This window comes from Eriocheir sinensis, chromosome 30, assembly GCF_024679095.1.
Source record: "Eriocheir sinensis breed Jianghai 21 chromosome 30, ASM2467909v1, whole genome shotgun sequence".
NCBI lineage: Eukaryota > Metazoa > Arthropoda > Malacostraca > Decapoda > Varunidae > Eriocheir > Eriocheir sinensis.
This window is the reverse complement of record NC_066538.1, coordinates 6,201,208-6,224,925: the sequence shown is the minus strand read 5'-3', so window position 1 is coordinate 6,224,925 and position 23,718 is coordinate 6,201,208. Positions and strand designations below refer to the sequence as shown.

The 23,718-nt window shown below is 43.6% G+C and overlaps 1 protein-coding gene and 1 long non-coding RNA gene across 4 annotated transcripts in view; one reads left to right on the top strand and one right to left on the bottom strand.

Annotated features, from left to right (window-relative positions):
* Positions 1-8,329: 8,329 nt before the first annotated feature.
* LOC127005505 (mitogen-activated protein kinase kinase kinase 15-like) overlaps positions 8,330-23,718 on the bottom strand; it is a 47,887-nt gene continuing 32,498 nt past the window's right edge. For 2 of the 3 annotated variants that reach the window (XM_050874412.1, XM_050874413.1), the window contains exons 19-28: positions 22,015-22,119; positions 19,592-19,694; positions 18,766-18,921; positions 17,812-17,967; positions 16,068-16,173; positions 15,478-15,679; positions 12,603-12,849; positions 11,857-11,991; positions 11,605-11,681; positions 8,330-11,384 (exon numbers count right to left, since the gene is read on the bottom strand). In XM_050874412.1, coding sequence (XP_050730369.1) covers positions 11,186-11,384; positions 11,605-11,681; positions 11,857-11,991; positions 12,603-12,849; positions 15,478-15,679; positions 16,068-16,173; positions 17,812-17,967; positions 18,766-18,921; positions 19,592-19,694; positions 22,015-22,119 — 1,486 coding nt within the window. In that variant the 3' untranslated portion in view covers positions 8,330-11,185. The remainder of the gene's footprint in view (positions 11,385-11,604; positions 11,682-11,856; positions 11,992-12,602; positions 12,850-15,477; positions 15,680-16,067; positions 16,174-17,811; positions 17,968-18,765; positions 18,922-19,591; positions 19,695-22,014; positions 22,120-23,718) is intronic. The other variant, XM_050874414.1, reaches the window with a different exon arrangement.
* On the top strand, positions 15,554-18,881 carry LOC127005506 (uncharacterized). Its single transcript, XR_007758583.1, has 3 exons — positions 15,554-15,700; positions 16,043-16,198; positions 18,741-18,881. It is a non-coding gene; the product is annotated as an uncharacterized LOC127005506 (long non-coding RNA).

Sequence of the window (23,718 nt, the reverse complement as noted above, 5' to 3'; positions counted from 1 at the left end):
GAATACTTCTATCAGATCTCCCCGCACTCTTCGTCTTTCTAGTGAATGTAAGTTTAGATGTTTCAGCCTATTTTGATATGGGAGGTTCCTCAGCCCCTGAATCTTCTTGGTCATCCTCCTCTGAACTGATTCTAGCAAGTTGATGTCCAGCGGGGAGTGCGTGAAAGGGGCGTCATGTGGAAGCGGGAGGGGAGGGAAAAGGAGTAACTCAAACGATTCGATTTTTACTCATCAGCAAACACCCGCCCTGACGCCTTTCTTATCGCCTGAGGGTGGGCGTGCGGGCGGGGACAAGGGCGGAGGGTGAGAGGAACGCTGGGGAAAAGGAGAATGGATTGTGGTATAGGTGGGAAGGAAAGGGAGGGGGAAAAGGAGGTGAAAACTTGAAGGGAAAAGGAAAGGGTTGTGGAAGATGGGAAGGAGAGGGAGAGGGAAAGGGGGAAGAATAGGGGAAAAAGAAGTAGGGGGAATAATGGGGGGGGGGGTGGAGGAGGGAAGGGGACATCAGAGAAGGGGAGGAGTGGCCGGGTGGAGTGAGGAGAGAGGGAGAGCAGGCCAGTGAGGGGGCGGGAGGGGCCAAGTTTTTTGTTTTTTGTATCTGTAGCTTCTGCCCGTGGATGATAAGTGTAATTATTAGTAATGGCATGTCTGTAGGTAAATAGTCACTGTGATCGTAATATCCGCTTTCAATATCCCAAACTATCAAGAAATGTGAGAATATTCCAATCAAGAGAGGCGTTCGGCAAGGTGAAACTCTCTCCACTCCTCTGAAAGATATGGTTGTGGTTCTCTTTCCAACTTTCTCCCTTCCTCTTCCTTTACCTTCAAGTTTCCCCCACCTCAATAGTTTCCTCCTACTCCTTTCCTCATCTCTCAGCCTCTCCCTCCCCTCCTTTACTCCCCATTCTTCCCCTTACTCTTTTTTCCATTAACTTCCTCCCTTTCCCTTCAAATTTCCCCTGCCTCCATAGTTTCCTCCTACTTCTTTCCTCATCTCTCAGCCTCTCCCTCCCCTCCTTTACTCCCCATTCTTCCCCTTACTCTTTTTTCCATTAACTTCCTCCCTTTCTCTTCAAATTTCCCCTGCCTCCATAGTTTCCTCCTACTCCTTCCCTCGTCTCTCTGCCTTTCCCTCCCCTCCTTCCTCCTCCATTATTCCCCCTACTTCTTTTTCCTTCACCTTTCTCCCTTCATCTTCCCTTCCCTTCAAGTTTCCCCTACCTCCATAGTTTCCTCCTACTCCTTTCCTCTTCTCTCTGCCTCTCCCTCCCCTCCTTCCTCCTCCATTTTTCCCCTTACTTCTTTCCCTTTACCTTTTCTCCCATCTCCCTTCCCTTCAAGTTTCCTCTACCTCCATAGTTTCCTCCTACTTCTTTCCCCATCTCTGCCTCTCCCTCCCCTCCTTCCTCCTCCATTTTTCCCCATACCTCTTTTTCCTTTACCTTTTCTCCCATCCCCTTTCTCCCATCCCCTTTCTCCAAGTTTTCGCCTACTCCTTTCTTCATCTCTCCCCTCTTCTTCCTTTTCCTCCTCCTCTTTCTTCCATACTACTTCTACTATTCTACTACTTGATTGGATGTGTATGATTGGTGTCTTTAGGTATTTGCAAGGTGTTTGTGTGTTTTCATGTGCGTGTGTGTTTATCAGCATTTGGGTAAGGTAGGTAGGTGAGGAAGGGAGGGGGGTGGGGGAAACAGAGGGTGGAGTGGGAAAAGGGATTAGGGGAGAGGGGAGTGGAGTGGGAGTGTCAGGTGTTAGGCTTTGGGGTGAGGTTAAGGTGAGGCTGGGGCAGGTGAGGTGAGATCATCTGAGGTTTGGGAGAGAGAGGGAGAGGTGAGGGGAGATAAGATAGTAATGGATAAGGGGTAAAGGGAGGTAAGGTAAGGTAGAGATGGTAAAGGAAGGTAAGGTAGGATGGAGGGGGGTAATGGGAGGTGAGGTAGTGGTGGAGGGGGGTAAGAGAGGTGAGGTGATTGGGGGGAGTAAGGGGAGGTAAGGTAATGGTGGAGGGGGGGTAAAGGGAGGTGAAGTGATGGAGGGGTAAAGGGAGGCAAGGTGATGGGGAGGGGGGGTAAGGGGAGGCAAGTTGATGGGGGGGAGGTAAAGTAGTGATGGAGGGGGGGGGTAAAGGGAGGTGAGGTAGGGGGAGTTAACCAACACCCAAAGTAGGTGATAATTAGTGTGTCATTAGTGGGAGGGAGGGGCACACGCTCACCTGAAGGGACTCTTTGACTATCCATTAGACCTGCCTTTATTTCTTGACTGTGTGTGTGTGTGTGTGTGTGTGTGTGTGTGTGTGTGTGTGTGTGTGCGTGCGTGAGTGCGTGTGTGTGTGTGTGTGTGTGTGTGTGTGTGTGTTTAGGAAGTTGGGAGACGGTTACCTAATCAATGGAGGATATGATGGGGAGATGAGAGAGAGAGAGAGAGAAATATTTTTTTTTCATCTATTTTGGCAGGTTACTTACACTCATTACTTGCTTCATTACTTCATGAGACTTACTCCACTTATTACTGAAATGTAGTTAAGATAAATTATTTCTTGTAATTCCCCAACTCTGAAAGCACTCGACCACCTCGCTATCAGCATGCAACTCTCGGTCAGTGTGTCGTATTTTAAAACCTTTCTTCGCCCAAGTTCACATATTTGCCAAGGCTTTCGTACGAGTTTTGGGCATTTCCAGGAGTAGCTTTATGACCTTGCTGGTAGTTTGATTGTTCCTCTGTACTATGGACCTAAAGCAACACTCATTAGAACCCGATTGAGTTTTTCTTTGACCTTTATAAATAGTTGCTGTGAGAACCGAAAATATCTTATAATACCGACCCGCGATGTTGCTTCCCTCCCAGCAACACAAAAATTATTACACAACGATATAAGTAAAGTACTGAGATTTAGCCAGCAAGATAGAACACGCGGTAATGGATTTAAATTAGAAAAGTTTAGATTTTGGAGGGAAATAGGCAAACATTGGTGTAGTAACAGGGTGGTGGGGGAATGGAATAGACTAAGCAATCACGTAGTGAGTGTAGGGACGATAGCTTGTTTTAAAAGTAGACTTGATAGCTACATGGACGAGGATGACAGGTGGTAGTGGGGGGGAATCTGGAGCTGCCCTGTGTAGGCCATTAGGCTTCTTGCAGTCTCCCTATGTTTTTATGTTCTGTAATAACGAAACAGATAACGTGTGGTGAATCGCTGGACTGTTTGAAACTTTGAATGAAGCGTTACCAGAGGATCGTAACCTGCTCAGAACATTTCATTTAGCTTCAGACCCAAAACTGTCGCACTCCCACAAATAATGAGAGTCGGTCAAAAGATACTGCTTACTCCTTTCCATCTCCATCCTTCTCCATATCTCTTCTTCCCAGCTTCCATTCATTCCATCTCTCCATCCTTCTCCCTCCCAGCATCCCTCTACATTCTTATCATCTCTCCATCTTTCTCCCTCTCTCTCCTTCCCAGCATCCCTCTTCCAATCTTCCACTCATTCCATCTCTCCATCCTTCTCCCTCTTCCAATCTTCCATTCATTCCATCTCTCCATCCTTCTCCCTCCCAGCATCCCTCTACATTCTTATCATCTCTCCATCTTTCTCCCTCTCTCTCCTTCCCAGCATCCCTCTTCCAATCTTCCATTCATTCCATCTCTCCATCCTTCTCCCTCTTCCAATCTTCCATTCATTCCATCTCTCCATCCTTCTCCCTCCCAGCATCCCTCTACATTCTTATCATCTCTCCATCTTTCTCCCTCTCTCTCCTTCCCAGCATCCCTCTTCCAATCTTCCATTCATTCCATCTCTCCATCCTTCTCCCTCTTCCAATCTTCCATTCATTCCATCTCTCCATCCTTCTCCCTCCCAGCATCCCTCTACATTCTTATCATCTCTCCATCCTTCTCCCTCTCTCTCCTTCCCAGCATCCCTCTTCCAATCTTCCACTCATTCCATCTCTCCATCCTTCTCCCTCTTCCAATCTTCCATTCATTCCATCTCTCCATCCTTCTCCCTCCCAGCATCCCTCTACATTCTTATCATCTCTCCATCTTTCTCCCTCTCTCTCCTTCCCAGCATCCCTCTTCCAATCTTCCATTCATTCCATCTCTCCATCCTTCTCCCTCCCAGCATCCCTCTACATTCTTATCATCTCTCCATCTTTCTCCCTCTCTCTCCTTCCCAGCATCCCTCTTCCAATCTTCCATTCATTCCATCTCTCCATCCTTCTCCCTCTTCCAATCTTCCATTCATTCCATCTCTCCATCCTTCTCCCTCTTCCAATCTTCCATTCATTCCATCTCTCCATCCTTCTCCCTCCCAGCATCTCTCTATATTCTTTCCATCTCTCCATCCTTCTCCCCCTCTCTCCTTCCCAGCATCCCTCTTCCATCCTTCCCATTCATTCCATCTCTCCATCCTTCTCCCTCTTCCAATCTTCCATTCATTCCATCTCTCCATCCTTCTCCCTCCCAGCATCCCTCTACATTCTTTCCGTCTCTCCATCCTTCTCCCTCTCTCTCCTTCCCAGCATCCCTCTTCCATTCTTTCCATCTCTCCGTCCTTTTCCATCTTCCTCCCTCCCACCATCCTTCCTCTTTTTTCATTAATTTGAGATGGTTGTGGAATCAGAAACCGGAAAATACCTACAATGTGCGACGTATGATATGGTAACGTTGGTTTTGGGATTAAGAACTATATTACGTAGTCTTAAACCTCTTGATCCTGGTTGAGTGGAGGCAGTGGAATCTAGCGGCACTCGTGTACACATCAGTTCAAAGGATGCAGACTGTGGTTGTAATTCGTCGGTAAAGAGAATGAGTGAGTCGATATCTGGGAGGAGGAGGATCAGGGCTGGTCATTGAGAGGGAACGAGGAAAGAAAATGTATGGGGCATTTAACAAGTAGGGGTGTGTGTAGACAAGATAATGAGGATGGGAAAGAGAAAGCGAGGGAATGAGGAAAGAAAACATATGGAACAATCAAGAGTGTATAGAAAAGATTATGATGGGACAGAGAATGCGAGGAATGGGTTAAGAATATGAATGGAACGATCAAGAGCTTGTGAAGTGTGCGTGTAGAGAAGAGAAAGTATAAGGACAGGAAAGAGAATGCGAGGTGAGAGTCATGATATGGGCGGAGGATCAAGGTTTACCAGTGAGAGGAAATGTGTAAATAAAACGTACGGAGGAGAGTTGATGAAGTGTATGTAGAGGAGAATGCATGAAGATAGGAAAGAGGATCTGATACGAGGATAAGAAAGATAATATATGATGATAAGACAGATAACATAAGCAGATAGGAAAGCTAATGCATGGGAAGAGGGAAGATATATTGCGATAGAAAAAAGAGTATGTGAGGATAGAAAAGATATGAGGATAGGAGAGTTGATGAAGTGTGTGTAGAGGTTACTAGAGGAGAATGCATGAAGGGAGAAGGGAGGATATCATACGAGGATAGGAAAGATGATTTATGATGATAGGACAGAGAATATAAGCGAATAGAAAAGATAATGCATGGGGAGAGGGAAGATGTATTGCAATAGAAAATAGAATAAATGAGGATAGAAAAGATAATACATGAGGATAAGAGAGAATTATATGATGTATGAGGATAGGCTTGAGGTATGGGCGGAGGGACAGGACTGATCAATGAGAGGAAATGTTGAAAGGAAATGTATGGAATAGCGATCAAGAGTCCGTAAGGTGTGTATGTGTAAGAGAATGTAGTAGAATAGATAAGTGAATGTATGGGAAGGATCAGGACTGGCCAGTTTCATATCTTTCATTCCTCTTTCTCCATTTTTCCTTCCTACGCAATCTTTCTCCTTTCCAGCGTCCCTCTTCACTTATTTCCATCTCTCCGTCCCTTTCCCTCTCTATCTCTCCTTCTATCCCTCTTCCATTCTTTCCAGCTCTCCATTCTTCTCCATTATTCTCCTACCCAGCGTCCCTCTTCCATTCTTTCCATCCTTCTCCATCTATCTCTTTCTATCCATCTCTCCATCCTTCTCCATCATTCGATCTCCTTCCCAGCATCCCTCTTCCATTCTTTCCATCTCTCCATCCTTCTCCATCTTTCTCCTTCCTCTTCCGTCTATTCAAAGGGGTGTTATATAGTAATTGAACCAGACTTTAACATTACGTATTGTCCTTGCATTATAAAGACTGTCACTCATTATTGTTATCATCGAAGGTTCATGGTTGGTCAATGAGAGGAAATGGTAAAATAAAATGGGGAAATGAACGAATGGGGCGTGAAGAGTCCATGAAGGTGTATATAGGAAATGTTGGGGATGAAGAAGCTTATGGAAAAAAAAAATATTAAAGAGGGAAGCAAGGCATATCCGGCGCTGGTGAGGAGGGCGTGAGGGTGAGGGGAGTTAGGATTATTTAGTCAAAGGGAGGAGTTTGCCGTTGAAGGAGGGTTAGGCTTTTTGCACCCCGCCCTGCCGCCCCTTTTCCATAATTCAGTGTGAGGCCCTAATCGAGTGAGGTCTACAAACAGGAGGAGGAGGAGGAGGAGAAGGAAAAGGCGGAGGAGGAGGAGGAGGAAAAGGCGGAGGAGGGAGGAGGAAAAGGCGGAAAAAGAAAATGAGGAGGAGCTGAAGTTATTAAGAGCTAGAAATTCCTTTACCGTTAAGTTCTTAGTGTTTATTTTTATTGGCTAGCGTTTATTTCCTGATGGGAGATGTCTGTCGTTAGGGAGTGACCTCAATTAATAGCTCAGTATCCCCAGAGAAAGGAAGGGCAGGAAATTCAGATAGTAATTAAACGTTCATGGTTGTGCATATGAGTGGCTGATGGGTGGGTCTGAACGGGTGGTGTAGTACTTGATATGGATGCATTTACGATGTCTCAAAATTGCAGTCTAATGCCTTGTGATCACGCAGCATATCTTGGCCAATACAGTTAAGGTTATTTGCACGAGACATCCACCTCTTACTGAAGCCGTGGCAGTATTTGTATTCCATCTCCTTTTTTTCCCCCCAGGCGCCCTTCCTTGAGCCAACCTTCGCGTGAGGAGGGGCGAGAGGGCACCTGAAAATACACCTGCTTGGCGTCTCCATAAGCAAAGGTAAGGAAACCACAGACATGCAGGCAAAGCATCGACAACGGATAAAAAGGTTTCCACTCACGAAGTCTGTTGTTCTTTAATTACGATAATTATGATGATTATTACGATGATGATACTCACTACTTATTTTTTCATGTTTCAACCCAGCATTGTTCTTTCCACTCCTTTTCATGTTTCATCCCAGCATTGTTCTTTCCACTCCTTTTCATGTTTCAACCCAGCATTGTTCTTTCCACTCCTTTCCATGTTTCATCCCATCATTGTTCTTTCCACTCCTTTTCATGTTTCAACCCAGCATTGTTCTTTCCACTCCTTTTTTATGTTTCAACCCAGCATTGTTCTTTCCACTCCTTTTTTATGTTTCAACCCAGCATTGTTCCTTCTACTCCTTTACAGGCAGCACTTGGCTCTTTCTCTGTTTTGTGAGGTTCCAAGTTTCTGAAGCAAATGTTAGAAATGGCATGGCAGGACACACTGATGGCAGGTCACTATGAGATGATGGGAAGGGTTCAAATAGCAAGAAAAATAACAATCAAGGAAAAAACTTTATTGTAGCCTCAGTTTGAGATTGCGTCATCAGAATACAAAGTCCCATGTTCCTGTATTGAAGCACGGGTATTAGGGTAAGTTTTAGTTCAACACAATTCGGTTTTGATTGTCATAGTCAGGAGTTAGTTTTTGTCATTTACCACTTTTCGTTTTGGGGAGCAGTAGTTTTGAAGGCTTTTTTTTTAGTTTGATTTTTGTTTGTTTGTTTGTTTGGCCTTGACTGCTTCTCCAATGTGAAAAAAATATTAATAAGACTTGGGAGCCAATCACTGAGGCAGACTGGGCTCCCAAGTGTGTGTGTGTGTGTGTGTGTGTGTGTGTGTGTGTGTGTGTGTGTGTGTGTGTGTGTGTGTGTGTGTGTGTGTGTGTGTGTGTGTGTGTGTGTGTGTGTGTGTGTGTGTGTGTGTGTGTGTGTGTGTGTGTGTGTGTGTGTGTGTGTGTGTGTGTGTGTGTGTGTGTGTGTGTGTGTGTTTTTGTGGTGTGTGTGGTGTGTGTGTGTGTGTGTGTGTGTGTGTGTGTGTGTGTGTGTGTGTCTCTCTCTCTCTCTCTCTCTCCTCACACACACACACACACACACACACACACACCGTTGCTTCACTATTACCATCCCAAACAGCCCACATATCCTGTGTTGGTTAGTCATGGTTAGGGTTCCTGCAAAACACTTGACTCCATTGAGCTGTGTTAACATAATCAATTCATCTTAGAAACAAAAACAATATCAACTTTTTTGTACACAAGGTTGTGTTGGCACCCAGTAAGCCAAACCATTACCATCAGACAAATATTTGACAAATCTACCAATTTATATACTGTAAACTTTTACAATGGATAGACCTACAGACATAATTATCATTTCTGCAGGAAGCCCTCCTTTACTGCTACTGAGTAAGCAAGTGGTGACCTAACAAACCAGTTACCTATGAAATATACTTCAAAATGTCATCAAAGTTATAACAGAACCCAGAGTCACCTCAAAGGTCGTTCTGCTGACCAGACAAAACACTGGACAAGATGTCACACGCAAGGTTCAATTTTCCTGTTGTGTTTCCATGAATACAATCACACAGACTGACAAAAGTCCCTGAACAACGTGCTGCACATCACCAACAAACACCCACGAGGTGCCACCACACAAGTGCAGTCTTGGCCTCTACTGTCCTGTAATGTCAACTTGTGTGGCGTTGCCGTAGTTGCACTAATTTCACGTTGTCAAAACTGCTTCACCAGGGAGTTAGGAACTGCACCTCACTACTAACGCCAAGAGTTTGCACTCTAGGAAAATTGACAGGCAAATGTGAACTAAAATACACCAATTTGAACTAAAATTTGCACTAGAAAATTATAAAAATTTAGACTATGCTGAAGTGTTAAGTCTCAGGACACTACTTCCACACTTCATTACATCACCTCCCAAGTGTGTTCATGCAACACTGCACCAGAACTTGTGCCTTTGTAAACAGATGAACACATACATGAAGCATGTGCACATTTATGCAAGGATGCTCACACACTCTGCATTCACAGCTTCTGTGGTGTGAGGCAGAGGCAGGCAGCCTCAGTTTTTTTGGTTGGACATGGTTGTGTGTCCTGAGATAAAACACAACATTATAGCCAGTCGGCAAGATTATTGAGCATTGTTTGACCCAACATGGCCTGAAGCACTACAGTACTATTGCTTAAGTCACTTTAGTGTTGCTGCTCTTCACTCCAATGACACTTGACTACCTTGTTACGACAATACTTTTTAATGTTATGTGCAATTCCCTGACGCTCCAGCCCTCAGCAAGCAGCCTGCTGGCCCCTGCCACCCAGCCATCCCTGCCCAGCACTCCGCTCCTTGGGAGTCCAGAGTGTGGCTTGTGCTTCAGTGATATACAGTATCTATCTCTTTACAGTATGTACACATATAATAATCTCTTGCTAAAATTAAGGTTGAGCCAAAGACAACTAGGGCTACTTCCAATAGAAGAAGTGGCAAATTCAAGCTGGCATCATGTACAGTGCAATTAGTGTCACCTTGTGCAAAAACCAGATTAATGTAACATTTGCCTCTTCATTTGTACTACAACAATTGTTACAACACACTGGGGAAAAAACGTCCCTGTGATCCTATGTCGCCTTAACAAAACTATGAGATGCAACACCCCGGAGTATTTATCCTCCACTGGATACTGAGAATTCTCAAGTCCTGCCCTCCACTGCCAGGAGAAGAGACTGACCTCCTCCAGCAATCTTGGGCCACAGCCTCTCCTTATGTCTCTTTCTCTGGGCAAGTTATGATATTTATTAAAATGAACTATATTAAGAAAACTAAAAATCTGCTAGTCTCACTATGGGTTAAAACAAAATATTAAAGTTTTCCTATCTCTTTAGATTACAGTAAACTACAGTATATTTCAGATCCCTTTGCCTGGATGAGATGCAAGGAGCCACACCAGGACAGATGCAGTGTTCAGTGTTCATCTAAAATCTCATTAACTAACCCCGCCACCCCAGTGAGCTAAGATGCCCTCATGTCATCTGTGAGTCTGGGCGCCATTTTGTATCATTAAGCTGTTTCTAATTCTAGTATTACGTGTGTGTAAACTATGGTTAAATAAAGTTTTATGCCCATTTAAGTCATGATGAGTATGTGTAAGGTGTTGGCATGAGAGGGTTAGGTTTGTGTGTGTTTAGTATTGTTTTTGTTGTGTTGCAACTTGAAGAGTTTTCAGTCACTTCACTTTGATTTTATTTTGGATTCAGTATTAGTACCTAGAAATATATTACTCTATCAACCCCCATCGCTGACACATGCAGGGTGGGGAGCTGAGCCTCAAGAAATAAAAATATTTTTAGTCAGAGAAGGAAAGATTGTTCAAATCTGACAACACTGCTTCTAATACTATTCATATCTTGGACAATGTTCCCTTTGGGAACTCCATGCGTAAAATCTGTTAATTAATTAACATACTTTAATGACTTCTGACAGCTAAAACCTACCAAGGCAGCTGTGAGGTTCCTCTAAAAACTATACAATAATTCCTTATGGATACCTATTAAAAAAATATGTACAAGCAATAACTCATATACAAATGTGAGAGTAAGGCATCTACAGCACCAGTAATTGGAAGCGAACTCTAATTAATAAGGCTTAAGGAATTGTTCTAGGAGAAGTTAACAAGTTGATGCATTAGTGAGACTGAGTAGCACCACAGCCAACCTCCTGCTGCCCTGCCAACACACACCACCGCCAGGAAAGCTTCCACCAATGGTTCACCGCTGAGCCAGCATCGTCAGGCCATGTAACTTGTCACAGACTCAATACAACAGGAAGCCCAGTGTGACAAGCCTTGACGTTGAGAGACTTTCCAGTAACCTGAGGCTGCCGGCAAGAGGCACATAATGTTTGGGAAGGGCTACCATGAAGACCATTTTCTTTCCTTGTACATATTCCGTTGCCTTGCTCTGCACAGCACGCGTGTGTCAGTGTGTGGCCGGGTTATCACAGTTCACATATTCATACTTCTAGGTAAAGAATATGGAGGAGGTGGCAAGAGAGCCTGAGGGAGGAGGAACTGCCACACCTACAACTTTGTGGAGCGAGGTGGCAGAGGCGGGTCCTTGGCGGGGGCGGAAGAGGACGGCCCCACACCCTGGCCACCAACGCCTCTGCTACCACCACCACCACTGTTGCTGCTACTGCATTCTTCAGGGTTGAGGGGCAGCCCTAAGTCCTGGCGGTACTGCATGATGCTACGCCAGATTCGCAGCTCAATGCCGCCCCTGAAGAGAAAAAAAGTGCCAAATTTCCTTAACATATACAGTGGGGCATGTCCTTGTGGCTGACTGTTACAACATGTAATACTACAACAAGAATTAATGCCTGAAGGATTGAAACAGCATTAATAAAATAAATCCTCCATTCCAGAAACCTAACAGGTGAAAAGGAGCTGTAGCTTTAGCTGGGCATGATGTTGGATTTTATGAGCTTCCAGCCACTCACCTCATTCTCATCCGCCTAAGGTCATCCCGGGTCATCCAGGTCAGGACGTCATCCTTGGTGTAGTCCTCGGCAAGAAACTGTAAAGCAAAAGATCGTGTGAGACTCCTGCACTCTCACACGTAGCACTGGTGAGCATGATGTCATTCCTCCTAAATCAAATTAGTACATTTCATCTGTTTGGTCCTTAAGATTGATTCCCTAACCTTTTCAAGATGCAGTAAGTGTTCTTATGTATATTCCGTAAACACTTGCCTTGTCAATAACATCGCGATCAATGTTGAGGGACTGGAGCCAGAAGACCAACTCCATGTCTATATTGCGGGAAGACACGTGGACGACGGGACAGTCCTGGGAGAGTGAGGGCGAGGGGGCTGAGGCGCCAGCAGTCTGTTGTGCAGTGAGGAAAAGTTTGGAAAGTTTCATTTAGTCGGCGCAACATCTGTGGTCATATGCCGGAGAGAGACAGAAGGGGAAAGAATTATAGGAGAAGAGAACAGATCCCAGGACAGGACACAACACCCGATTAATACCTGGTACCTATTCACTGCTGGGTGGACAGAGGCGTGGGGTATTGGAAAAGCCGTCCAAATTTTTCCACTTCACCCGGGAATCGAACCTGAGCTCTCTCGGTTGTGAGCCAAGTGTGCTAACCACTGCACCTCAAAGCCCCCTTGTGCAGTGAGGAGAATTAAGAAAACACAATGAGAGCAATGAGAAGAACTACCTCTTCAGCTCTCGTGGCACAAGCATGCCAAGAAGTGATGGCAAAGTGTTGAAAGGCAGGTAAAGCATACTTCATTAACACTCATGGAAATAGTAATGTTTATAAATGACTGACAGATTATAGCCACACATGCTGAAACACAATGAAATATCAAGTGTAAGCTGCTAAGAAGACAATGCCATTTGATTCCAAATAAATGAGATTTCCGGATACACCAATAAACTCTTAAGCCTGCAAACAAGGAGCATCCTCCGCCTGGTTCCCTTTGCCTCACCTCTGCTGTCATGGTGTTGGCACTGGAGGTGGAGTCCAGGGTGCTGGCTGGGGAGTGTGTGGCAGCTCCCCCCTCCTCCTGGCACAGCCTCTTCCCGGCAGGTGTGTTGGTGGCCCCAAGCACGAGGGGTGGGAGGGGGACCCCGAGCTGGTCCGCCAGGTGCTGACTCTGTTCTCGCCGCTCTGAGAGGAACATCTTGAGCATCTCACCGTAGCGCTTCTCTGAGAGATAGAGCTCCTCCAGCAGCCTGCAACATCACACCATGACACTCCACAGCACAGCACATAACAGCTCACAAGGTATGACTCCTTTCATTCTCCACCATGCACTTAGGCTAAATGTTTTGCAACTTCATAAGAACACGCCCAAATGCACAAACTGTTTGCCACCCTACGCTTAAGCATTCTACATTCTGAGGTGCTGGATGCTCTTTCTCCATGCATTCTTTAGTGACTGATCATTCAATTCTTTGTCGTTGCAATAGTGAAGGATCAAGATAAAGGCAGCATAGTCTAGAAAGACAAGTTGTATGTCTTAGGGTACTGAAACTAAACAAGGACAGTTGAAAGAAGGTATGAAACATGGCTGTGTTGACAATACCAGCATGGTCACCACTCTTGTTTCTGCCAAAGATGCAGTAAGCCTTGCACAGTCACTGGAGGCTTTAGTGACTGCTCTCAAGGAACTGCACAAGAAGTAAAGCCCTTGGGACTCAGGTCTCCTGGGCCATGACCAAGGTACAGGTTGTTGGAGACTTGATGAAATAGCACAGTCTGTTCAAGCATGTAGCAAGGACATCAAGATCTTGGAAAATTTCACATACCTTGTGTCATGAGCAATATATCCACTCCTCAAAACACACAAGAAATTGAGCTATTTGGGAGAATAAATATTTTTCCTAACATTCTGCCTAGCATTTGAAACCAAGCCCGTGAGATGGGAGGTGGACACTAGCATCAAGCCTAAGAGTACTCTGTGGCTTAGGCAGGGTTGGTTTGACTTAAATCAAATTATTTAAATCAAGTGATTCAAATTGATTTCAATCAGAGTAAAAAAATCAAATATATTGTATTTAAAATAATTTAAGTGTTATATCAAGAGTAAAATATCTAATGATTTAAATTATATAAGGAAGAAGGAAGAACATGTGAACCAGTTGTATAGGAAAAGTATCAATTCTACTTGTCCTGTACTGGTCGTGTAGCAAGTCAGGCACCAGTGAATCATTGTCATCTCTTACAAGGAAATATTCAAAAGCATAAAAAAAACTATGGTTCCATTTAACATTAGTCAAGTTTAATACAAGAAAATGGCCTCATAAGATTGAAACAAATATAATCACTGGAAACAAACAAGGATTAATGAAAAAAAAAAAAAATAAATAAATAAATAAATTAAATAAACAAATCTGATTTAAATAAAATAATTTTTTTTTTTGGAAAAATCTAGATTTTTTCCAACCCTGGGCTTAAGGCCTTTTGGAGTCTGACAATTGTCCAGGGCCACTTGGTAGCATAGTCCATAACAATGGAGGATCTCATCCAGATGTCTTATGAAGGATTGGCTTGACCCACGGTGTTATGGACTCGCTCAGCACAAGTATATGGGATTGTTGATACCTACACAGGACAAAGATGTTGATCTTCAAATCACTTGTGCTCCCTGTCTTAGTTTATGGCTGAGAGACATGGAGACAATAGTGACTTGATGAGGCAAACTGATGTCTTTGTAATAAATGCCCATGAAGAATCATGGGGTATTGCTGGAATGACTTTGTCAAATCGGCCAGTTACCTGCAGAGCCTGTACAAGTGTACATGCCAACTCAGGCTATAATGGCATGAGACACATTACCCAGAAGCCAACCCTGCTGCTCACTGGGTTGTTTCTGTAAAAAACAATCATGTCATCAACATTATTTCGTTTTCACTCTTACTGAGCAGTTGGACGCTTTATGGCTCTCTTCCATTCTACTCTTTCTTCTGCCTGATGCTCATCCAATCCCATCAATGCCAAGTCTTCCTGTATACACTTTCTCCACATTTTCCTAGGTCTCCAAAATGGTCTCCTTCCTTCTACCTCCAATCTCTCCAAGACTTCCAGCACTGTGTCCTCCCCTGCTCTCTTCACATGTCCAAACCATCGGAGTCTTTCCCTTCTGAGCACTGTTTCCAGGTCCTCTACTCCACATCTGTTAGCTACATCTGCACTGGATACCCTGTCTTGCCACCTGATCCCCGCCATATACCTCAGCATTCTGCAATAACTTCCTCTCAATACCTCCATCAATTTTCTAGTTAGATCCCATGTTTCTGCTCCATACAACATCACTGATCTAATACACGCTTGGTACACCCCCACTAATGTGTGGAGGAGATTCAAAGGGGCACCCATAGAGCTTGTGGATTGTGCAAGTTGATGGACCGTGACAAAAGTTATTTGTAAAAGGAAGGAGACCTGCATGGAGACTTGGTCAGGGTGGACCCCCAAAATGGCATTAGTATGGTGGGTGAGGCAGCACCCCCCTGTACTATTCATGACTCAAAAGTTTTTTTTTTACTTTAACTCTTATTAGCTTGTGAGTTCTTTTTCAACTGACGTAATTAACTATCATTATATTTTCCAATGATGAAAGCAAGTAGGTAGTATGTAAAACCTAAGTGAGCTACAGAGAATAGCAGTATAACTTGTAGTGTGGGGAGGCCAGAGCCTAAGGTGAATGGAAGACTGGCTGCCTCAAGCTGTCAAATCAGGAACCAGCCTAAAATCCAACTGGATGCTAGAAATAGACAGAATGTAGCCTTGTTCTTTGAAGGTCAACCAGTGGGAGCAGAGAAGCACTTGGTAACAGTAAAAAAAGTACAGATGCTGCTGACCTGAGGTTCTCTACCCGTGTGGACTGGAGGTTGTCCTGCAGGAGGTGGCAGTGCTTGGAGTGGTGGAGGTCGTGCAGCAGCTTAGCGGACTTGGTGGAGTTGATGGTGGAGACGCCCGATGTGCTGCCTTCCTCCACGGCGTCATGCGGCCGATCCAGAACCCCGGCCACGGCATCCACAGGCCCCAGCAGCTCCTCGTGCTCTGGAGGTCATGGAAACAAAGGTGAGGATATCACAAGCAAGTGATGATTTCAACTCCCTTTTCTACAATACATAAGATTAGAAATTTCTACAATATAAAGAATTTGGTTCAAGAAGACAAGTAACAAACTACTTTTATTAATGGATCAACCAATGAACGTGACATACTTGCCACACTGCTCACCCCTGTGGGTCCCCATATCGACAGGATTCAATTTCTCAGGATCTAGTATTAATGTTTGGCAAATGCAACTCTAAATACAAAACAATTTCTTTAACCTAAACCTTGTAGGCCTTAAAGACACAACTTAAATTCACAAGACGGTGACAAATGCCACAATGACAGCGGTATATTGTGTGACAGGTGTTTTAATGGCTCCTTGACCTACCTGGGGAGAGCACAGTGATGGCACAGTGTACAGCGCTGCGCAGCAAGTCATCCAGTGCAAACATCCAGTGGGGCTTGATGCTGTGGCTCTTTAGGACCTCATTCACCTGTTACAACATTGTGGATCAGTCTGTGAGTAATACACACATAAGAGACAGACGAAAATCACCCATAATGTGTGAGGCAGATCAAAATAGGAATGATGTAGTGTTACTATGGTGTACATAATTCTGGGAAAACCTTGACCAAACCTTGTTGGCCCAAAGAGATAAACATCTAACTGCCATTTCCTTTGGTATTTCCAAGAGCTATGGGAGGGAGAGAGGCGGGTGACGTCATAATCTTCAAGCATCCATTGCACATGGTTATACTTGGAAACATGACTGATACTTTGTGGCAGGGAAACTACTTAACATGGAGACAAATACAACTAGAATAAAACTTTCTGACAATGGACTGGGACAGAGACAGAACAAACTGAAGGAGAGACAATGTATAGCAGAGAGAAAGGGACAGGATGAGACAATAATAGAAGCAAACAGATGGAAAGACAATGGATAGAGGAGAGGAAGGGACTGAATGGGACAGGAAGAAACAAACAGGAACAAACTGAGGGAAAGAAGATGGATAGAGAAGAGGAAGAGACTGACAGCATGAGGCAAATATAGGAACAAACTGGAGAAAATGAGGAAGGATAGAGAAGAGGAAGAGAAATACGCCAAGATGAGGGAGAAACAGGAACAAACTGAAGAAAAGATGTATAGAGGAGAGGGAAAGACTAAGAGGATAAGATAGCAAACAAGAACAAACTGAAGGAAAGAGTTAGAATACAGGAGAGAGACTGAATGAGACAGGAACAAAGACAAAGAGGAAAAGTGGACTGACAAGAGGGATGAAAGAAAAGAATTGAAAGGCAAGTAAACAGGAACACACGAGGGTGACAGAGGGATGAAAGAAAGGGATTGAAAGGCAAGTAAACAGGAACACATGAGGGTGACAGAGGGATGAAAGAAAGGGATTGAAAGGCAAGTAAACAGGAACACATGAGGGTGACAGAGGGATGAAAGAAAAGAATTGAAAGGCAAGTAAACAGGAACACATGAGGGTGAGAGAGGGATGAAAGGGATTGAAAGGCAAGTAAACAGGAACACATGAGGGTGACAGAGGGATGAAAGAAAAGAATTGAAAGGCAAGTAAACAGGAACACATGAGGGTGACAGAGGGATGAAAGGGATTGAAAGGCAAGTAAACAGGAACACATGAGGGTGACAGAGGGATGAAAGAAAGGGATTGAAAGGCAAGTAAACAGGAACACATGAGGGTGACAGAGGGATGAAAGAAAGGGATTGAAAGGCAAGTAAACAGGAACACATGAGGGTGACAGAGGGATGAAAGAAAGGGATTGAAAGGCAAGTAAACAGGAACACATGAGGGTGACAGAGGGATGAAAGAAAGGCATTGAAAGGCAAGTAAACAGGAACACATGAGGGTGACAGAGGGATGAAAGAAAAGAATTGAAAGGCAAGTAAACAGGGACACATGAGGGTAACAGAGGGATGAAAGAAAGGGATTGAAAGGCAAGTAAACAGGGACACATGAGGGTGACAGAGGGTTGAAAGAAAGGGATTGAAAGGCAAGTAAACAGGGACACATGAGGGTAAGAGGACTGATAGCTAGAGGAGAGGAACGGACGAGTGACAACCAATACAAGGGACAGAATTCAGAAGGGACACACAGGCACTCACAGCGTCCTGGAAGATATAAAGCGCCAGGTTGATCTGGTTGACTGCCTCCTCGTAGTTGATCTCCTCCCGCAGTACGCTGAATGCCTGCTCGATGGGAAACTTCTTGTGGTCTGGGATGAACTCTCGGAGGCCCACCATGATCTTCTGAAGGTGTTCCTGTGGCCATAAGAAAACAGAGTGAGGCAATGGAAACAATGACAGCAACATCAACAAAGTTTCTCCCCTAATCATTTCTCCTTTTAATATCTCGTCTTCTTTATCTGGCTATGGAAACTACAAAAAAATGTCTGTTTCTAGTTATTTCTCCTTTTAATTCCATCTTTTCTTTGCACCTTTTCCCCGTGTTCGTATTGGGTCGGTCATTTGGGGCTGTGGCTTGGATGCTCTTCCTGACATCATGAGCCACCAATGGGGTTTAAATCACTTTGCCCTGGCCCCTCACTTCCATGGTTTGATGTTCTAATCCTCTAGACCCCAGTGCTCCCTTTTAATCATCTTAGTGTGGTCTTCTTCCTGGTCTCTACACCCTCTCAGCAAACTATTGTCACTCTTAGCCTAAAGTTATGGAGGTACAAGTGTTTCTAATGTAGATAATAAACAGAGAAGGCCCAAAATCAATACAATGAAGAAATGTTTCCTCTTGCACCACTACACATGAAAAATAAAATCAATGGAGCAATAACATTAACACTGAGTAGTTAAATAATTCAACATCATTAGAAAGAATTGTGTAAAAATTCAGCATCATCAGGACATGTCAAGCAATAATTGATCATGAAGAAGAGTTGTGTGTAATAATTCAACATATTAAATGGCAGTGCAATAGTTTAATGTCATACAGACGAAAAATTTGAAATAATACCTAAACATGATAAAACTAAAAGCCCCTGCCAGAATGAAGTATACATTACAAGTCCCAACCTTTGCAGCAGCCAGCGAGGCCTTTGTTCATACCTGAGTGAGAAGGAGCTTGTCCTTGTCCGTGCCGAGCTCCTGCTGCAGCCGCTGGTACCAGACTTGGGTGATCTTGTTCTGGTCATGCATCAACACCTTCGTCAGCGTCATCCTGCGCTGGGAGTCCTTCTTCAGGAGGTAGAATCCGTCCTGCTCCTGAGGGCAGGCAGACAAAGACACGACACTCATTCTCTAGGACCACTAGGACCAAGGACACCATCTGCTCACACCTGGACACAGCCACTAGCCTACTTCACTTAGTGTTTGTCACAAATCCGTTGCACCTGTTCATAACATCACTAGCTTCATTGTTACACCTGTACACCATGTTATTACTAACTTATTTTATTACTACAGTAAAGTCTTGCATTTAGAGTGTTTGAACTTGGTTAATTCACATCTGGTGAACTCAATCAGTCTCTACCGTAATTTCCATATGGCTGGTGAGTGATGTTAATGGTTGATATTTCTCAATAAAACCATGCAACAAGATTCAGTTTTGTTTCCAATTTTTTTGTACAAGGCTAAGCAAACCCTCTATTGTGCATATGATACAGTTTGAATAGTAAACCATTTTTACTACTACTAATAATAAAAGTAATAATACAATATCACTACCTACTACAACAACATTCACAACAACAAAACATTACAACCTACTACACCACCACACAAAAACATTACAATCTACTACAAAACCACTAAAAACAACAAAAACACTACTAACTACATCAAGTCAAAAAAACAAAGCAAACACTGACATCGCTAGCTACACGGCCACACCCACACCTGATCCCCTTCCCCCAAGCCACCCCCTGCCACTCACCCCATCCGTGCGGGGCGAGTCCACCTCCGGAGACAGCAGGCCACCGTTGGAGGAGCGCCGAGACATCAGCGAGTCATCCAGGTCTGAGCCGGTCATCACAGAGCTGACCCGCCACACCAAGAAAGAGCAATGAGTTGCTGGACACGCATGCAGGGGTTGTTTGCCCTTCTGTACGCCTTGTTGTATTCAGCACGACACCAGGAAAGGAATTACTCTGGATCATTTGTTGAGGCATGTAAACTAAATGGTCAGGATAAAGATTGATTGGCATTTCATCAAGTTTGTTTTTGTTCTTTTCTACTTTGGTTCTTTATATTATTGATTTGTCTTTATTTTAATCTTTATTCTACTATTTATTTTCATTTTTATTATTTTTATTTTATTTTATTGTGTTTTTATTTTGTTATTTACTTTGGTTCCTTATTCTGACGTTGGTTCATCCTTAAATATCGGATAAATTTTCCCGAGTGGCTCAATTTCCTGATATGAATACTAATTACAATGGTGTACAAACTGACAAGCATGCCTCACAAACATAATAGTACACATAATGGGGATATAAATATTTACACAGATGCATGCACACACACGCACACACACATCCATATATACACAAAAGCAGCTGAGAAGTTTTTATCAATGAACAGTTTAAAGAAGCCAGAGGAAGGCATGAAACAGGATGCATAAATGGCTAAGAAAAAAATCTCAAACCTTTCTACCAATATGAAAAGTAGAGAGTTCCTTTTGACACCACTGAATACTCATGATGTAAAAGGCTGTGCTTCATTTACATAGATGAAAAACATATGCAGCAAACCAATTTACTTTCACTCACCATCAGAAAGAGACATTTATTAGGTGCTTGGTTTTGGCCCTTTATCAGAAGACTCGGGTTAGACATTTACAAGCTGTTCAATATTATCACTATCATGGGACTCACGCCAGATCTTTCAAATATCGTTTTAGTATTTATTAACAGTTATGTGGCTAGTTTGGCTATTTCATTCCATTTTTGGGATGGAGTTAGTTAGAAGTTGACCCCTCTTTTGGCCACCTCTTTGGATTCTTTTTAGGAGCAAGTAGTGGGCTTTTTTTTTTTATTATTGTTTCCTTTTTTGTGCCCTTGAGCTGTCTCCTTTGTTATAAAAATAAAATAAAAGTGTTGGTTTTTCAGTTTAATTGACATGTTGCATACTAAGGGCCGTGTTACAAGTCGTATCCGAGAAGTTTTGGGTCCCTACATAGTTCAGTTTAGGGGCCATATTACACGTCAAATCCGAGAAGTTTTGGGTCCCTACCACCGTTTCTAAATTATCGTACTCAGAGCATAGAATTTACCGGTTTCTGATGCCTAACTATTGCCAAGAAACATCAGGATCTAACCCTTTTAACAATAACTATAAATGAATTTCGTTATTGGAGCCTGTTTAGGGGTAGGAAGTCGGGAAATATAAGCGGCTGAGTATGACAATCTGGCAATGTTGGTCCCTACAGAGTTTGGGATGAATAACTCTGTAGGGACCTGAAACTTCTTGGATTTGACTTGTAATACAGCCCCTAAACTGAACTCTGTGGGGACCTGAAACTTCTTGGATTCAACTAGTAATACGGCCCATAGTCATAAAAAGTGATGTCAACAAAACCAACTAACCACGCCTTGAAAAATGGGTAAATAAAGACAAATCAGCCACATTATTGTTGATGAAGACCAATGAGACACCTAAAAAATCAGGCATCAGGCAGGAAATTTATAAGCTGTTCAGTTTTAGCACTTCATAAGACTCTGGCAAGGAACAAGAGTCCAAGGGGAAGGAGAGACTTAGACAGACCTTTTACCTTTAGAGAAGATGCAAGACCTTATTTAACAGTTACTTGTGTGGTAATTTATAGAACAGTCAGGCTGGAAACCAAACAAACCATTTAGATTTTAGAGGATACAGGAAGATTCTTTAGGTGAGAGGCAGAAAGTGAGGCCTATAGAGAAGAGGAGGAGCCAACACTACCCACCATTCTTTAACTAGAGTGAGAGACATGATCTAAAGAAGCAATTAATGAAGAGAGAGGCAAAAAAGAAATGTAGAATAAGTGAGGAAGTAAACAAACCACCAGAAATTACTCACCTGGATGGGGGAATGGGGGGGGGGGGGGGAGAGAGAGAGAGAGAGAGAGAGAGAGAGAGAGAGAGAGAGAGAGAGAGAGAGAGAGAGAGAGAGAGAGAGAGAGAGAGAGAGAGAGAGAGAGAGAGAGAGAGAGAGAGAGAGAGAGAGAGAATCCCCCATCACCATTCACCTGGAGTCACAAGGGGAAGGAAGGCTCTGCTGCTACACAAGAAGCTTCTATAATAGTGAGCAGGAGGCAGAGAGACAGGTACACATGATAGAGGCAAGGGAGAGAAGATCAAATCACCAGGCATCATCATTTACCTTGAGTAGGAGAGAGATGAGAGGTAGGAGCAGGGTGAGGCTGGGGAGATGCTAGGGCTGCCGGCAGTGTTGCACCGGGAGCCATAGCTGTAGCCGAGCTCTACGCTACAACAAGAGAGTTGCCCGTCACTACTGGGGCCACGCAAGGCAAGGCTACACTTAGGGGCTCAGGGCAGGGGCGGGGCAGGCAAGGGGGGCATTACGGGGGGAATTATTATTTTTTAGACCTTAGCCCTTCCCAGGATGCACACGCCTTGTGAAGGAGACAGATGCAGCATGCTTTGACATGATTTTTAGGTAATGTACCTCTTAAGGCAGCATTTCATTACGGTGAGCACTTTATCAAGACACACAAATGTTGTGTATGGATGAACATGTACAGTTGATCCCTACTTTTCACAGCTTTTCCATTTTTAGGTTCATGCATTCGAATACTGAATGGGGAAATAACCTTTTTCAAAATTTTAAGAAGGATACCCCATATATTTTTCACAGCAGAAGGTGTCCCCAATGCTTCACAGTGTTGTTTTATATGGTTATGTTGTGCACTTACTACTGTCTGTGACTGAAGGATGTAAATTTTCAAGAGTGTGCAAGAGATGTTTATCACAGGAAATGTGTTTACACCCGAGTGGTGTGTCAGAACTGCAGGAATAACTAATGAGTTGACAGTTGTACCAGCTGAGCAGTAAGTTTGTTTACACCACAAACATGTCACTCACACGAGGAATATGTTGCACTACAATATGACAAGGTGATGGGAAATTTTCACCTCCACTATAATCTTACGGCATCATCATAAATGTAATCTGTCATTGCCTGGAATGTTGTTATGCATTGGATGTCGTACTTTCCCATAGTGAGTTTGTAAGTAATAAGAATAACTAAGCAGTAAACATAAAGGCTTTGGTAAGTAGGTTTGGCCTATTCATGGATTTGCCTTATTCATGAGTGGTTCAGCCCATAAAGCCAGAAATTAATAGGGATCAACTGTATCAATGAATGACCTTGAAGTGCAAACTTGTGTCAAACTTCAAGACAATACGAATAATAATTTTGCACCCGTAGGAAATTATTCATGACACCAACAAACATGTCTGGCAGTCTGTCCCAGCACAGAGAGGAGTGTGCAGGGCCGGGGAGCTGGTGCACCAAGCTGGGACAGGCAACACAATAAGGGGGGGAGGAACTGACACTAGACATTGACACAGGCAACTTATACCACTTATTCACATTCCCTTCAGTGTACAGTAACCATTCATATGAAACTAAAAATTTAAACCATTACTATTACTATTACAGATTTGCATTCCCATCTTTACCCTCTTGTTCTGCGTGACTGTCACTGGTCCTGTATACTTAGCATTCTTTTTATGTTCCCTTGACGTCTATCCTTTGACACACCACTACAGGCTATGATTGAATACCCTGAATCATGCAATCAACTTTTATGTCATGCACACACAAACTTCTGCACCCCCCCCACCCACCCACACACACACATGGGCAATCTCTCCTCTCTCCTCCTTTCTGCTGTTTTCAAGTTGATCTTTGATGCTTTCTGATCACTTTCTTTTCCTGTTTTCCACTCTAGGTACTTTTTTCTCACACCCATGATGGTAACAGCATAAGTAATCTCTCTTCCTTACTGCTCTTTTTATTTTCATCTTTAATACTTTCTTGATTATTGGGGCGTCGTATCTT